This window comes from Podarcis melisellensis (assembly GCF_964234715.1).
Source record: "Podarcis melisellensis genome assembly, chromosome: 1".
Classification (NCBI taxonomy): domain Eukaryota; kingdom Metazoa; phylum Chordata; class Lepidosauria; order Squamata; family Lacertidae; genus Podarcis; species Podarcis melisellensis.
In genome coordinates this window covers 112,378,094-112,394,631 of record NC_138528.1, presented here as the reverse complement: position 1 = coordinate 112,394,631, position 16,538 = coordinate 112,378,094, and the positions used below count along the sequence as shown (strand labels likewise).

Here is a 16,538-nt window from a genome sequence, read left to right as displayed (position 1 = left end):
GTGAGGCTCCTTACGGGGTCCTTGCCGCGGGATCACATTCATCCAGTGCTTTACCAACTACACTGGCTCCCGGTGAAGTACAGGGTCAGGTTTAAGGTGCTGGTTTTGACCTTCAAAGCTCTATGCAGCCTAGGATCCTTGTACCTCTCCTGGTATGCCCCGCAGAGGAACTCAAGGTCCCCAAATAACATTTTGGAGGTCCCGAGCCTCAAGGAGGTTAGATTGGTTTCAACTAGGACCAGGGCCTTTTCAGCACTGGCCCCCGACTTGGTGGAACGCTCTGCCACAAGAGTCTAGGGCCCTGCGGGACTTGACATCTTTCCGCAGGGCCTGCAAGACAGAGCTGTTCCGCCTGGCCTTTGGTTTGGACTCTGTCTGACCATTATGTTTCCCTCCCCTTATGGTCTTGATTTATCGGCTACTTTAAAATGAGGCTGCATTTTAAATTGCATTTTAACCTGTATTTTAAATTGGTTCTCCCCTCTCTTTCCCCCCTATTATGTATTTATTGTGATTTTCTTGGTGTTAGCCGCCCTGAGCCTGGCTCTGGCTGGGGAGGGCGGGGTATAAATAAAATTTATTATTATTAGTAGTGGTAGTAGTATTAGTAGTATACCGACACAGACCATAAGAAGCTGCCATAAGCTAAGTCAGACCCTTTGATCATCCAGCTGATGTCTGCATTGACTGGCAGCAGCTTTCAAGGGCTTTAGAGAAGCGTTGTAGTCTCATTGCTGAGCAACAACATGCAGAGCTCAATGGAGTGGGAGACCAGCCAACCAGCAGAGTCTCTGAGATGTACTTACCTGGAGGTAGAGTCAGTATCCAAAGTCAGGTCCAGTCCTGGAGTTGGACAAACCGCAACCCACATGGTCAGACAGTCCAGGGGTCAGGGAATCCGATAATCATGGGGTCAAGGATCAAGACAAGCAGCAAGGTAGGGCCAGGAACTACAGGCATTGTTACCAGTATCTGACTGCTTCTGGAAGCTCTGCTTAAGAAAGCTGAAGCCAGCTGGTTCTCATCAGTGCCTTCTCTTTTGTGTCCTTGAAGGCTGATCAGCTGCAGGTGGAGTCACTCCACCATCTCCACCTTCAGGCTGCTGTTTAGCAGGTGAAGTTGACTCCTGGGCCCATGATAAGGGATATTTCCATTCCAACTGGATATGCTAGGGTTTGAACCTGGAACCTTCTGCATGCAAAGCATATGTTCCACCACTAAGCTATGACCCTTCCTAAGAAAAATGTGGGTCCCTGGAGCAGAAGTGGTGTTGGTTCCACAATGCTTTGGGGGTACGGACTACAGAAGTTCTGATTTGAGGCCATCTGATTCATGGGCTCAAAATCTGACCTGGCCAGGATGCTGGAGCTCAGGCTGGTTTCTTCCTCTGGTGCTGCTGGCCTGATGGAACTGGCCAGCCCCAATCTCTGTCTGACTCAAAAGCCCAGGTTCAAGGGAGGGGTTTATGGCAATGCCCCCCCCCCGCGTTCTAACAATGTGAGAAGGTCCTCTGGTTTCAATCATGTGCAAACGAAAGATAATACCTTCCCCAAATACCTTCTCCCTTGCTTCAGATAAATGAAACAGAAAAAGTTACAGGGTGAAAGACAGTTCAGCACAAAGAGTGGGAGAAATATGCAGACAAGCTCAGGGAAATGAGGGGGAAATTGTAAACTATTTGTGTTAGAAATATGGAGCTGCAAACATTCGATCATTTTAATCTCCTCACTCAGTTGTGATAAGAGAAAAATATTCAGGCAGCTCCTTTGACGCAGGAGCGTAATCTTTCTTCTTGCATGCAAGTGTCATCTTCTTCATTTTATTTTTATCCTTCCTATTTCCTCAAAAAAGAAAGAGAAATTACCTTTCCTCTTCGCTGTGCTCCTATCGACCTCCCCTAAAGGTCCTCTTTTTTAAAATAAAATAAAATCGGTGTGTACTTTAAAGAACTCTGGTAATTTACAGAAGGTTTGGCTGCTGATAAACTACCACTATAAGATGCTGCAAAAGAGATCAGCTTTGTTGATAAAAGTCTTGAGAGGCCTCTTCTACCTGCTTCTGAAGTCCTCTGGAGAAGAGAAATCATTTCCCTGGTGCTATTTCACTGAGGCTGCATAAGCACCATGCGTCAAAAGCACATTTAAAACACATTTTCTTTCCAAAAAGATTCCTAGACACTATAGTTTGCTAAATCTGTGAGGGGTAAACTACAATTCCTATGATTTTCTTTTGCGGGGAGGGACAGATCTGCTTTAAATGTATAGTGTGTATGCAACCTGAGATAGGGCACACCTCCATTACCATCGGCTTTTGATACAGTAGGAGTGCCTGGTGATTCCCAAATCGCCATTGCTCCTTTGCCCCTTCCAGCTTTCTAAGCCCTCTTGCTACTGCACTTTATGAGCCATACACTGAGGTGATTTACGAGTGCAGTTGTTCTACACAACTCCCTGTCACAATTCCCTGAACCTGACAAGCCTCCTTGTTTTAAACCTCCTTTGCTGGAATAGATGAGCCCACATAATGAAACCGCATTTGCTGGAATAGCAGACACCATTTCATGATGTTCCGCCAGCCATACACTAAACCACCACTTCTCTTCCTCAACAAGGAAGGATGGTGCTGGCCACTAACTTGCATGGCTGCAAAAGAGAACTCGACCAAACCTCTCCATTCTTCAGGAAATCAGCCCTGAGTGGTCACTGGAAGGACAGATTGTGAAGCTGAGGCTCCAATACTTTGGCCACCTCATGATAAGACTCCCTGGAAAAGACCCTGATGTTGGGAAAGATGGAGGGCACAAGGAGAAGGGGACGACAGAGGATGAGATGGTTGGACAGTGTTCTCGAAGCTACAAACATGAGTTTGACCAAACTGCGGAAGGCAGTGGAAGACAGGAGTGCCTGGCGTGCTCTGGTCCATGGGGTCACGAAGAGTTGGACACGACTAAACAACAGCAAAGGGTATCAAAGGCTCCGAGCCGCAATGGCGATGTTTTACTGCCATTTTGGGTTAGCTTCATCTGCAAGGACTCACTCAGCCATGTTATTTTTTACCTGCAATACGAATCTGTTCAGGTGTGGAGAATATAAAAGCAGACTGATTATAATAATACTGTAGGAGGAATGGGACAAAGGAAGTTTTGTTGTTGTCAAAATTCATTTTCAGGAACTCATGAGGAAGGATTTGATTTGCCATCAACTTTTTGAAGATTACATATCGCTCAATGTACTTTGTTAACACGCCTCCCCCCCCCCAAGCCCCACACACATTCTGGGTCGTAAGTATCATTAATCAGTTTTGTACAGCTTGCATTAAATCATTTTCAGGGAGTAATTGCTGAAGTTGATTTATGATTCTAATGCCAAAGCTGGCAGTTCAGAGGCTCAGCTTGGCAGAAAGATTAAATGAAAGAAAGAAGGGAAAGAAGGGAAGGAAGGAAGCAAGGAAGTCTGTTTTCCCCTCCTCCATAGCGTGAAGCCAAGCAAGGGGAGCGGAGCACAATGGCATCCTATTTACATCAGGCATGGAGATTTACAGACTGGGGACTGTCACAGGTGAAAAGAAGTTAGCTAATGAAATCTGAACTTGTGCCACAGAGACGTGGTATTGCTTGCCTCCAGTCTTCTTTCTTCCTGTGAATAATTCATTGAGGAACAACTTGTCACCTCTGAAAGTCAAAGGTAAATTTCCTGTAGATTTCTCTCTCTGTGTTATGTGTGTGCTTGTTTGCTTAATTGCTTCTTAAATATAAAAACGAAGCATGCACGCCAACTTCTAGGACCTGAGGCAGTTTCTCCCTCTCCCCCCATATATTTTTAGGGGTCTGGACCCACTCAATGATCAGAGGGTGTTCAGCTCTGACCCCTGGCTCCCTGAGACATCACAAATGTGACCTCTGGGCATTGTGTTGGGCCCCCTCAATCAGCTTGCGAAGATGGCGTCTCTGGAACGAAGCAATACAAACACACAAGTGCGTGTACACACACACACACACACAGAGAGATAACAACCACCCACCCACCACTCACTGACTATTTCATTCCCAAAGAAGGGGACCATAAAATAAAAAAAGGAATTAATTAAAAATATATTGGGGGGGGAGAACAAAGTTCAGAATCAAAAATTACAGAATCCATAAAAACAAATTCAGTCAATAATATTAACAGCTCTGTCATAAAGCAGACAAAACAAAAAATGTCAAAGCATTATTTTCAGGTGACTGGACCCAAGATTTGTAAAAGGGCAACTTTCTTTACAATACTTCTCAGCACCATAAATCATTTGCCCTAAAAGTGTCAGAAGCAAAGGTGAGGCAAAATTCAAGCCACCAGGTTCACATCCAAATTATTATTATTATTATTTACATACCGTCCTATCTCTGGAGGTCTTAGGGCGGTTCACAGAAAAGACAGGGCGGCATCACAGGACACTAGGTTTGTGGGATAAAGAGCAGAAGCCATTACTGTTAAGGATATTAAATGTTTAATTTTCCCGAATGTGGAATATTTATTTGTGTAGCTGTATGTATTTCAAAAGGGGGAGGGGTTTCTTTAATGAACACATCTTGTGTGAGTGTGAGGTATTTTTTGACAGTTAGTGAGTTTGTCTGTCCAGCTGTTACTGCATCTCCGTGGTGTGTCTGTGAGGAGAATACAGGACACCGTAAAAGACAGTTGTATCTCTGGAATAAGTCAGACAGAGGGTGATCCCTATAATGCAAATAGGGAGAATTCTGTCCAGGAGATTTCTTTATAAAGAATAAAGAAACAACCCTTTGCTGAGGTAAAGAGTGAAGTGGAAACTAAGGGAGATTGGACCCATGCTCGTATGAACATGAGCATGTAAACATGTTCTTCATTTTGATATTTATTAAAAGAATCTATTCAGTTACCCAGAAGAGTTATTAGCCTTTTTGGCTCTAAGCTACTCTGCTACTTCACATGAATTTTTCAGTTATCAAATCACAATTACCCTGTGTACTCCCAAATTTCCTGAAAGGCATAGTCATTTTGCAGAGACGCTTGAGAAGCTGAATGTAATTCTGAGTCTTTTGAATGCAGTTGAATCTGAAACCCTTTGGAAGGTTCCGGATCTGCTGTTCATGCTTCTGAAGCCGCAGCGGGTGGACAAGGTGGCTAAAATTTCAGGTGCGCTTTGGGGAATGACACTTGACACAAGGTATTATTTGTTTCTTAAAACTGTCTATATAAGTGCAAAGGGAGACCAATTATTATTTTGAGACAACTTTACACAGCACCCGAAGTACAGTCTTCTTCAATGAGCCTTCTGGCTCAGAGATAGTGTTAGAAACTGAGATATGATAGCTAGGAGCTAAAAGGCACCTTAAACCTAGGTTATGGGGGCAACAATGGAATGTCTAGGTTCATTTTTTAAATAACAAGAATATCAAGGTGAAAATGAATTGCAGCTGAATTATTATGCTCATTTTTCACATGGTCTAGTCCTTCCCCTGGCCACTCCCCTAATATTCTCATCTTCAGAGTAGCTGGAAGTGGCATGGCAGAAAAAGGTCCTCCTTTCCCTCCACTCTGCAGTTTTAATCTGAATTCTCAGGCACAGTACTGAGCCCAGAACTCAGAAAGTACTTGTGCTAATGAAATTCCCTGTCACAAAATGCGCCTAGAACAATGGAAGTTTCGAACAATGGTCAAAGATGGGCCAATGTAATATATTAGAGTTTATGTTCTGGTTCTCTCCACACTGTAATATATTAGAGTTTATGTTCTGGTTCTCTCCATGCTGTAATATATTAGAGTTTATGTTCTGGTTCTCTCCATGCTCTTTTCAGGCTAAACACCCACAACTCTTGTCCTAACAAAAAATTGGGATAAACAATAATTTATTATCATTATTAATTACCTGCCCTTCACTCTAAGGTCCCAGGCTTCTTTTTTCACCTGGAAACCATGCTGAGATCTCCCTCTAAAATGTGGCTACTTCCTGTTGAAAAGGACTAGCAAGAAGTTATGGGCACCAGATAGCTTGTGTAAATAAACAAATGTCAGCCCATCCATTGTTGAGATAATGGATCTCTTTTTCCAAATGGCTAATACGCACTGTCCATAACCCACAGCAGAATATCTTTTTGAAGGAACTAAAACATGGGCATTTACCAGTTGCAGATCATCTTGCTCCAAAACTTCATAAGGCAAAAGTTTCCATTCAGTGTTTTAAAACTTATGCCAAAACAGATCCCCCTGCTTGAACAGAAATAACTCCACATCCTTTCACACATTTTCTACACACACCAGCCTTCAAACTCTTATGGACCATGTGTTGTAGCTAAGGTACAGTCCCTTCTAAAATCCCAGCAGCAAATGTGATTTAGAAATTTCCAAACATATGCGGGTGTACAACACAGGCCATTCATCCCAAAGTTCACTAGCTTCACCTGGCTACCCAAAATTAATTCCAGGTTGTTGTTGTTTTTTAGTGGCATTACTATGCTACAAATTAAGCAGTGTGATTCAACGATGCCATATGGCGAATGTTTCTGGGCCAGTGAGCCATGTATCAAAAAGACAGCTCCACTTGAACTATAATGGCACCAGACTGCTGGAGTTCATTTCGGAAGTGTTTTGTGCAGGGATGTTGAAAGGTGCTCAGGGCATCGCTCACTTTAGCAAGGAATCCAAAGGTGCTTCAACCGCCTTATCCTATGCCAGGCACAGGCAAACTCCAGCCCTCCAGATGTTTGGGACCACAATTCCCATCATCCCTAGCTAACAGGACCAGTGGTCAGGGATGATGGGAATTGTAGTCCCAAACATCTGGAGGGCCGGAGTTTGCCTATGCCATGCCAAGCTTGAGTGCAGGGAAAAGAATGCTCTGCATTGTTCCATCCATTTCCAGGTTCTTAGATCATCATCACCATCTTCTAAAAAACTTTGCCCTCCCGTTGGAAACAGTGGGAAGAAAAAGGGAGGGAGAAAATTAGAGGTGACTCTTAACATGTATGCATTTTTAACCCTGCTTGCTGCTGCTCCCCCAACACTCTTTTTTCCATACTGATGTAGGTGCTCCGGTTGAATGATCCTGTGGTGGCAGGGAGAACCTGACATTGGATCTTCTTTTCCAACGTCAGGGAGGGCGACTCGATCTGTCCTATGGGCTCCTGGAATGCCCACCCAAGGACCACAGAACCGCAGCCTTAGGTAGGTGTATCTCATACGGTTTTCCATTATTGCTTTCACCAAACTAAAAACACAGCACAGCAAGACATTAAGCATTCCACAGTGATATGCAAAGTACATTATATCCATGTATTCATAATTTCAGTCATTCATTAACAATGACGGTGTAATCAAGTGACTGTGCCGCCGTTTGGTAACTTCCTAGTGTGCTGTGCCGTAATGATGCTGTTTTCAAACAGAGGTCTCATTTAAAGGTTCCACGCGAATTCTTTTGCTCATTAATAAACAGTTTGCTATTTTTCCATGTTGTTTTATTAAAAACGTGCCTTCTTTAAAAAATACACATATATTTTACTCTTTACAGACTGCAGGTAAAGATGTTTTTGGAGATTATCCTTGTTGTCCCAAATGACACCTGGTGTGTCTTCGGTATCCGGATCACCTTTATAAAATGAAGTGGGGAAGAAAAGGGCCAGAACAGCAATATATTAAGAGAAGAGACACTTAATTTTATAAATATCTTATTTTCTGTACATTATTGCATTGGGAGCCACAACTCTATGTAGCGTCATCATATAGGAAAGAAGTTTAGAAATGGCAAATATATTTATGAATAAATACACTGGTCCGCTGCCTCAACAAGCGCAAAATGTGGTAAACATATAAATTAGGAAACTCTCTTTTGAAACGGTTGTTTAGCAACACCAGTGGGAGGGGTGTGGGAACCAAAGCGAAATAAGTTAAATGGAAATAGTAAATGAGTCACAATCTTAACGATCTCATATATGGCTTTCTTATTCTGGATCTCTCTAAATAAAATGTTAAATTAAAGACATACATTAAATTCTTTAAAAGAAAAAGCTCCAGGGCTGCTCTGCTTCCAAACATTTACACGGCAACTAAAATGCTTTAAAATCGAAGGAGAGGTAAAACTCGGGTACTACACAAAATACACTAGCACGGAGCCCCAAAACAACACACAATCCCTAGCAACAGGAGCACATAGGAAATAAGTTGCAATCTGTTCTTGAGCTGTTGTCAGCAATTCAAGCATTTGTTTCACCTAGTTTTTGCTGCAGTGAGGGAGGAAGATCCTAGTTTTCAAGTCAGACAGGAAAATATCCCATGTTCTTTGTTTTTTAATGCATGTCGTGTGTCTAAGTTAAAAAGCAGATGAACCCTCGTTATATTTTGTGCACAATTAAACGTTTCGTAAACCATCGATCCAAGTTGTGTTCGTTGAAACAATCAAACCAAACCAACTCCGAAACAACAACAAGCCTCTGTTGTCTAGATTGCAATACCCGTTGATGCAGAGTCCCACAACCCGCTTTCAAGCGTTAGTGCCTTAAAAAACGCAGTCACTGGAAAAATACGGAATCTTTATTTGCTTCCTCCGGTCTCTCTTCCAAATGGCCGTAGCAATGAGATGCTGTTGATTCAACCATCAGTAAGGTGCAAACAGGATAGATGTGGGAGTAGCTCGGATGGGGCCATGCCCTGCCCTTAGGAGAGCCGTGGGTATTGCAGGTGTCTGGAACAAAGCCGCTGAAGGACGTGGAGGAAGAGTCAAAGCAGTAGATACTGCAGCAGCAGCAGCGGCAGCAGCAAGAGGAGACGAAAGGAACGCAGGGGCTAATGGCTTAATCATATCTTTCTGGAATGCGAGTTTTGCCTACAGGAAGAAGGGGCGAAAAACATTAAATGGTAATTTCACCAATTTATGAGCCCCACCAAAAATGAGGGGGGAATCCACACAACAATAACAACAACAACAACAACAACAACAACAACAACAACCAGTGCTGTTTTTCAAGAACAGTTAAGTGCCATAACTCAACAAGAAGTTGTTACAGTCAGTCTCTGGGAGACTCAGGCAGCCCTGAACAGGTTTGACAACAGCCACGTTCACCACCTTCGGAGGTGCTAAAAACTATGGCAAGCAGTCTCCCTAGCTGGTTTGGGGGTCGCCCCTGGTTCTGGTGCAGGTCTAATAAATACTCCCTCACCTCCCTCGTTCTCTTAGATTCAGGCAGTTGGCTAGGGCCGCTCGGAAGGGCCCTTGCACAAATGCACACACATGCAATGGCACAGGCCCGGCTGGAAAGCTTAAAGCCTGCCACTGCTACACAGGAGTCAGACTGATAAAAAGGAAATACAAATTGGCCCCGCCCTATAGCTTGACCAATTATGGCTAGGAGTAGCTAGGAGCTACGTGGAGTCCTAGATCTAAAAAAAAGTGTAAACTCGCATACGCAGGCCAGCTTTTGCTTTGATATGAAATGTTTGTGTCGGGCTTCTCAGAAGTATGTAAAGGCAAGAAGCCGGCGGGGAGAGGTGCCCGAGTTGTGCTCTGGCATGCTCCAGCTGAGAAAAGCAATAATAATAATAATAATAATAATAATTATTATTATTATTATTATTATTATTATTATTATTATTATTATTATTTATTAAATTTGTAAATCGCCCTTTATGTGAAGATTTTAGGGCAGTTCACAATATAAAATGGGGGGGGGGGACCAGGACCAAAACAAATAAATGCCACCTATGCCTCCACAGGGAGGACCAGCAGCAATGAAGGCCTTTTATCAGCTTGGGCTAGTTTACCAGTTCTGCCCCTACCTAGGAAAGAAAAGCAGACCTTGCCATGGTTACTTGTTTCTGGCTTACATGCAGACTAGACGCGTGCAATGCACCAAATGTGGAGCGCCCTTTGAAGATGGTTTGTAAGTTCCAGTTCAGCAGCTTGTGACAACCAAGGGGTTCCCTTGCCCTCCTTACAAGCTCAGCTACATTAGTAAGTACGAGAGACAGCAGGGCCTTTTCCATAGTGACCCCATTAGTGCTGAACTCCCTCCTATGGAATGTACATTTGGCCCTTCCTTTTCTTCAGTTACTTTACTGACTTTTCCTGTTTCAATTGCTAATGCTTATACATGCTTTAAACATTACTATTTGTTCAGTGTTTTGTCTTTATTGGGTTTGCATATGTTAATGTTATTTTTAACAGGTTCTTTACATATACATATACATATACATATACATATATATATATATATATATATATATATATATATATATATATTACATTGTGCTGCACTGATTATGTTGTAAGCTGTTTTCTGGAGGATTTTTCCTGGAAAAGTGGGGTATAAATACCTAAGCAAACGAGTAAGTGCTTTAAAATTCCACTCCTCCTCTTTAAATTTTCTGCCCAGGAGGTTAAAAACATCCAAGTGATACCATAACACTGTAAAGCAGACTGCAATTAGCTATTTGCATTAAGGTTAACCTTCTACCGAATGTCAATATCGCTGCGCATTATATGGATTAGCAGAATTGACCCACTAAAATGTTTCTTGCCAAGGTTAATGTGATTATTTTTCTAAAGGGCACTGACAGCCTACCATTACCGGTTTATTTTCTTGGTTTTCGCTTCTATTTGTGGATAGGAGTCAGCAGGTGATTTCCCCCCGACAGTCCCTGATACAGCTAAAATTAGCATGCACAAGTGGTTAATGCACTTTATTAACTGAGAAAGACGTGTATGCAGAGTTGCCTGATAGCACCTCTTGAGGTAGTCAGCTTCATGGACCCTGACTATACTTTCAGAGACAACAGTGATGGTCAAAAGCCCTGAAAACATTGTCAGTGGCGTAGCGTGGGGGGGGGGTGCAAGGGGGGCTGGCTGCACTGGGCGCAACAGCTGGGGGTTAGGGTTAGGGGGCGCAAATCCACAGGTTAGGGGGCGCAAATCCACGGGTTAGGGGGCGCAAATTACTTGCCTTGCCCCGGGTGCTGACAACCCACGCTACGCCACTGAACATTGTACAGGCAACAATGTATGAAGTTGGTCCTGAGAGCTCACTGCCTGCTTACAGATACAAATTAAACACTTAACTGGGTCTTGTGCTCCAGCACGCACCTGCTTCAGCTCCCCTACCGTGAAACTAATAAGTGGATATAGCCTGAAGCATTTTAATTTTATTCTTTATAATTATGCAAGGATATTAGCGTTTGTTTGTTTGTTTGCTTGCTTCTAAAGGTCATTTGGAACGTGCTGCACTTTAAAACTGAGAATATACGTTCCTTAGGCATGGTTGGCTTGCAGCGCACCGTGGATGCACTCCAGGTTCGTTAAAAATAATGGCGGCCGACTTCAGTGGGGAGCCGCTTTTTGTAGGAGGCTCACACCTATCATAAGAGTCAGGGAAATGGCCCAGCTGCTCCAGCATCCTGTTCTCACAGGGGCCTCCCGACCAGGCAAAAGCCAAGCAAACTCTCCCTTCCTGTGCTTTCCAGCAACTGGTATCTAGAAGCATTACTGCATCCGACCCTTAAGGCAGAGCATAGCCATTATGGCTAGCAGCCCTTGAGAGCCTCCTCTAGATATCTTCACTAACACAGAGATGGTCACAGAATCTTCCAACACTGTATCCTGGACATGAGTGCCCACGAAGGAGAAATTATGTGGGGAAGGATTTCTACATTGCAAGATAAGCTCTGTTTTTTTTTGAGGACTTGGAACTGTTCCGTAGCACCACAGTAGTTTTAATAGCTGCCGTAGGAATGGGCAAGAGGAAGGTGAGAAACAATCAAGAGAAATGCAGTGGAGTCTGTTCCGCCCTCTAGGGTTCAATTTAAGCACTGCCTGCTGTTGCCTTCAGTTGGAACCATGAGAAGAACGGGACATTGCAAAAAGGCTTGCTTAAAGGCAGAAATGTATTCCCCTAACGTGCACTGCTTCGGCCTTTAAAAGAGATGGAGTGCATTTCTAAAAAGAAAAATAAGACACACTACTCGTTCCATTTCAGATGGTTTATTCCTCCCCTCCAGCAGCAGCAGCTAACTTCCTTTGTGTGTGGACCACATTTGACATACACCTAAACTTGAATGCAGTTGGAATCCCCCAGTTACGGAAAAATATAATGCTACGCTCAGGCAACACTTACTGCTAGAATACTTGGACTACGTTGTAGTTTGTTATAAGGGCTATATTTCGGTTTTGTAGGCTTCCCTGCAACTCTGTCCTTGTGTCTTCTGCTGGAAATGTGCTGGAAATGTAAAACAAAACAAAAAATGTTCAGTTTAAAAGTCATTAACTAATACCGGATGATATCTAATGTTAGCCATAATTGGAGTAAACTCAAAGGAATCAGGGGACTTCAGTTACACGAGTCCAATGATTTCAGTTGGGTTTGACTAACGCTGTATATCACCTGCTGTAGTTATTGTGCAAATCTGTGAACTTACTCCAAGAAAATAAACTGCATAGAGCTCCAGCAGAAGATTTAGATTTCAGTAGTAAAACCCCTGTAAAACCATGCAACCGGAACATTTAGATATTATGATTGTACAAATCAGGTACATTAAAAAAAACTCCCAGACTTATTACTTAAGATCTGTGTATACTCAGATTTTCATTAGGAGACAATAAAATCAAAGCGATAGATTGTGCATCAAGAGAGCAAGAGGAGAAGATGCTGGATGACAGCACTGGTCTTACCATGTGAAATTGCCAGCAGCAGATGGATGGTGATGATCCAGGAAAGAAGGGAATTCTCATCCCTATATATTTAAGCACTGGGAGGCTGCAGCCAGTATCATGCCAGCACACAGTGGACGACTGTAATCATCCTGGCCTGTACACAAGCTGTTCTCATCAGCAGAGGAAGTGGCTCTCAGCCATTAGCAAATCCTGCCTAAATATTTTCAGACTTGTTCTTCAGCACCTATGAGGTTTATATATCTGCCAATTTAAAAGCAAAACCTGAGATTCAGGATCTGGTACCATATTTTTGCACAAGGCAGGTGGATTCCTTTGCCAACATCTGGAAAGTGGAATTTGGTCTGCCAAATTAAAATTAGCCACTTAATCCGACGAGCGTGTGATACGAAACAAAGGACTCCCGTGATCTATGAATGTGGCATGCGCTATGCAAGCCCAGTGATTCCTGATGCTGTCACCATACCTGCTTAAGTTGGATTTCTGAGTTGACATGGACGTCACAGATCTCACAATGAAATGTTTTGTTCTGCAGTCCTGAGCCCATAGTGACATTCTGAGCCTTCAGCCTGGATCCTGGTCTAGGGTAAGACTTGATTGGACCAGCACCATTCCGAGCCTCAACCATTGTCTTGTGCTTGGAACCTGATGATGCAAAAATCATCAGAGATTGTTTCTCCCTTAAATGACCAACTAAACATTTTCAGCCATAATACCATAATACCATTTCCATCACTTTCCATATTTACACATAGGGTAAAAATGAAGGAAGGGCTTTGCTTTTTTTGTTACCTGCCTGTCAGGGAACTGACATCTAAAGCGCCGCAGGTGCAAAGGCTCCCTGAGGTTGAGAGAGCAGTAGCAGCGGAAGAGGGAACCAGTAGAGGGCGAGCAAGAACTCCAAGGGAAAGTGAGTCGGAGGGATGGCTCAGAGACGCTTCAAGCGAAACCAGTGGGGAGGTCTCAGGACCTCCTATAGGGACACCCACACCTCGACGGAAACTGTCACGCCGAGAGGCCAGACGACGTGTTTCCGTTAAGGAGCTTTTATGTTGGAAACGTTTCCGAAAGCAGCCACTTTCGGATTCTACTAGTGATTGACGCAGCCATGCTGGAGGGGCTCCGTCACAGGCAGAGGTTTGAAAACCTGATCAAACTCTGAGGGACTTGCATTTTACGCACAAGCAGCTCATCGTCCCATCACAGCAATCCGAAAGTCACCGAAAGCCAGCTTGTGCAGAGAGAAGCATCATGAGCAACCCAGCCGGAACCGGGGGTGCAGGAGCAGCTGGAGGGGGTCCAAGCCTGGAAGAAAGGTACAGAGCGTTGGAGATCCAGTTGGCGCTGCAAACGGCGAGGCTTGAGGAGAGGAGGGCTCAGGATGCAGAAAAGGGAAAGGAGAAAACCACCCCGCTCGCCAGAAAGGTACCAGGATTGGTGCAGAAATTCGGGGGGGATCCCAGGAACTATCATGCCTTTAGAACAGAGATGCAATACGCTCTAAACTTGCAGTTTGATGACTTCCCCGACGAGGAATCGCGAGTGGCGTATGTGATTGGCCATCTCGAATCCGGGGCGAAAGATTGGGTTAGACCCCTGATGGCAGCGAATAATGAGATCTTAAAGGACACGAGGAAGTTTTTTCGTGCCATGGACCTGATGTTTTCCAGCGATATTGAGCAGGGGGTGGTGCGAAGGCAGTTAATGGCTTGCCAGCAAGGAAGCAGATCTGTCCGTGAGTACTGGACTGAATTTACTATGCTGATTCATAAATTGGGGTGGGACCTATCGGCGGAGCCCATCCAAATGCTTTTCGAAGAGGGGCTTTCTTCAACCGTCAAAGATGAGCTTTCCCGGGGGCCCAGGGCGGAGTCTATGGACCAATTAACCAAATCTGCGCTGGCCATAGGAGCGCGCCAGGAGGCGAGGGCTTTGGAAAGGCGGGAAGGGAAAGGAGACCGTTGGAGGGAGTTCCGCATTCCAGACATTCCAGAGCCATCTTTCCCGCCGGCAGAGCCGATGGAAGTTGGAACAGCGCGGGCGCGCGCAGTTTCAAATCCCAGTGAAGGGCGGAAGAAGGAGGGAAAGAGCGCCAAGAGATGTTATCTCTGCCAACAGCCAGGGCACTTTGCCAGAGTCTGCCCACAAAGAAAGGAATGGCAAGGGATGGCAGGAGCTGTTGGGGGAAAGGAAGAGGAAAGCAAGGAGCAAGTAAAAGCCAACGCCTGGCTGCCACCGTCGGGGCACAGCAGCCAGGCCAAAGAGCAATGAAAGTGCCCATGCCAGAACCTCCCAGACCTGCTTTAGTGATAGAGGTGTTACTAGAACTGCCAAACGGACACCCACTAAAGGTCAAGGCGCTTTTGGATTCAGGCAGCTCCTGTAATTTCATGAGTAAGGAGTTTGCAGCTGAGCACCAGATACAGACCATCCCTTTAAGTAACCCCTTGCAGGTGACTACGATTGACGGCAGAGAGCTGTTGGGGGGAGAAGTTAGCCAACAGACTGTCCCGATGATAATGAGAGTGGCAGGCACACCGAACAGATAGCGTTTAATGTGGCCATCCTGGGAGGAGCGCCCATCATTTTGGGGATGAGCTGGCTGGCGCTACACGATCCGCTAGTGGGCTGGCATCAGAGGGTGGTCTCCTTTGGGTCAGCGCATTGCCTAGAACACTGCAAGGAGGGGAAGGTCTCGGGAGGAGACAGAGTCACCCTAGCGGGGATGGAAGTGATGGGCAAAGGGAAGGTGCCCCCGCAATACGCAGATCTGAGCAACGTATTCAGCGAAAGGGAAGCAGACAAACTGCCACCGCATAGACCCTTTGACTGTCAAATCAACCTACTCCCAGGGGCCCAACTCCCAGTAGGCAAGCTGTACGCCATGTCAGACAGGGAGATGCAGGAGCTGAGGGAGTTCATTGACAAAAACTTGAAGCGAGGTTTCATCAGAGAGTCCCGAGCGGTGGGGGGCAGCCCAGTGTTTTTTGTGGACAAAAAGAACACAGACAAACCGAGACTGGTGTGTGACTTTAGGGCCCTCAATGCAGTGTCGGAGCCCCTGGCTTTCCCTATGCCCCGAATTGACGACATTTTGACCAGAGTAAGGAAGGGAAAGATTTTTACAAAACTGGACCTGCGGGGGGCGTACAATCTGATACGCATAAGGAAGGGAGATGAATGGAAGACCACCATGTTTACCCCTTTGGGAGCCTTTGAATACCTCGTTATGCCCTTCGGTCTACAAGGGGGCTCCGCCTGTTTTCAAGCTTTTATAAACCACGTTCTGGGACCTTTGCTCTACAAGAACTGTGTGGCCTTTTTAGACGACGTGTTGGTGTATTCGGAAGATGAGGAACAGCATGTGAGGGACGTTCGAGAAGTGTTGGGCAGGCTGCAAGCCAACCAGCTGTGGGTGAAACTGGAGAAGTGCCAGTTTCATACCAAGGAGGTGGAATTCCTGGGGTACCGCTTGTCAGACAAGGGATTGGCCATGGATCCAGGCAAGGTTCAAGCGGTACTGGAATGGAAGACACCGAAGACCAAGAAGGACGTGCAAAGATTCTTGGGGTTTGGGAACTTTTATCGGAAGTTCATCAAGAACTTTGCCCACTTGACGGCGCCCATCACCGACTGCCTCAGCAGCAAGAAGAAATTTGTTTGGACGGTGGAGGCGGATCGAGCCTTTGAAGAACTGAAAAGGGCTTTCGCCTCGGAAGAACAACTTCTGCATGTGGATTTACAAAAACCCATGAGAGTGGAAACAGATGCATCCGACCGGGCTATAGGGGCGGTCCTTCTTCAACCGGGGAGGAGTGCGTCGGAGTGGAGACCGTGTGCATTCTTCTCGCGGAAACTGAATAAGTCCGAGA

The 16,538-nt window shown here is 45.0% G+C and overlaps 1 protein-coding gene and 1 long non-coding RNA gene across 12 annotated transcripts in view; one reads left to right on the top strand and one right to left on the bottom strand.

Moving 5' to 3' along the window:
- The first annotated feature begins 4,189 nt into the window (after window positions 1-4,189).
- Window positions 4,190-7,990, top strand: LOC309363548. 2 transcript variants are annotated; one of them, XR_014165380.1, is made up of 4 exons: window positions 4,190-4,436; window positions 5,064-5,181; window positions 7,041-7,178; window positions 7,522-7,990. It is a non-coding gene; the product is annotated as an uncharacterized lncRNA (long non-coding RNA). The 2 variants fall into 2 exon arrangements; XR_014165381.1 differs by having other exon boundaries at window positions 4,413-4,436; window positions 5,064-5,150.
- Window positions 7,447-16,538, bottom strand: part of ZNF385B (zinc finger protein 385B) — a 199,396-nt gene continuing 190,304 nt past the window's right edge. For all 10 annotated transcript variants that reach the window (XM_081930107.1, XM_081930106.1, XM_081930108.1 and 7 more), the window contains 3 exons: window positions 13,133-13,311; window positions 12,113-12,214; window positions 7,447-8,832 (listed from right to left, as the gene is read on the bottom strand). In XM_081930107.1, coding sequence (XP_081786233.1) covers window positions 8,605-8,832; window positions 12,113-12,214; window positions 13,133-13,311 — 509 coding nt within the window. In that variant the 3' untranslated portion in view covers window positions 7,447-8,604. The remainder of the gene's footprint in view (window positions 8,833-12,112; window positions 12,215-13,132; window positions 13,312-16,538) is intronic.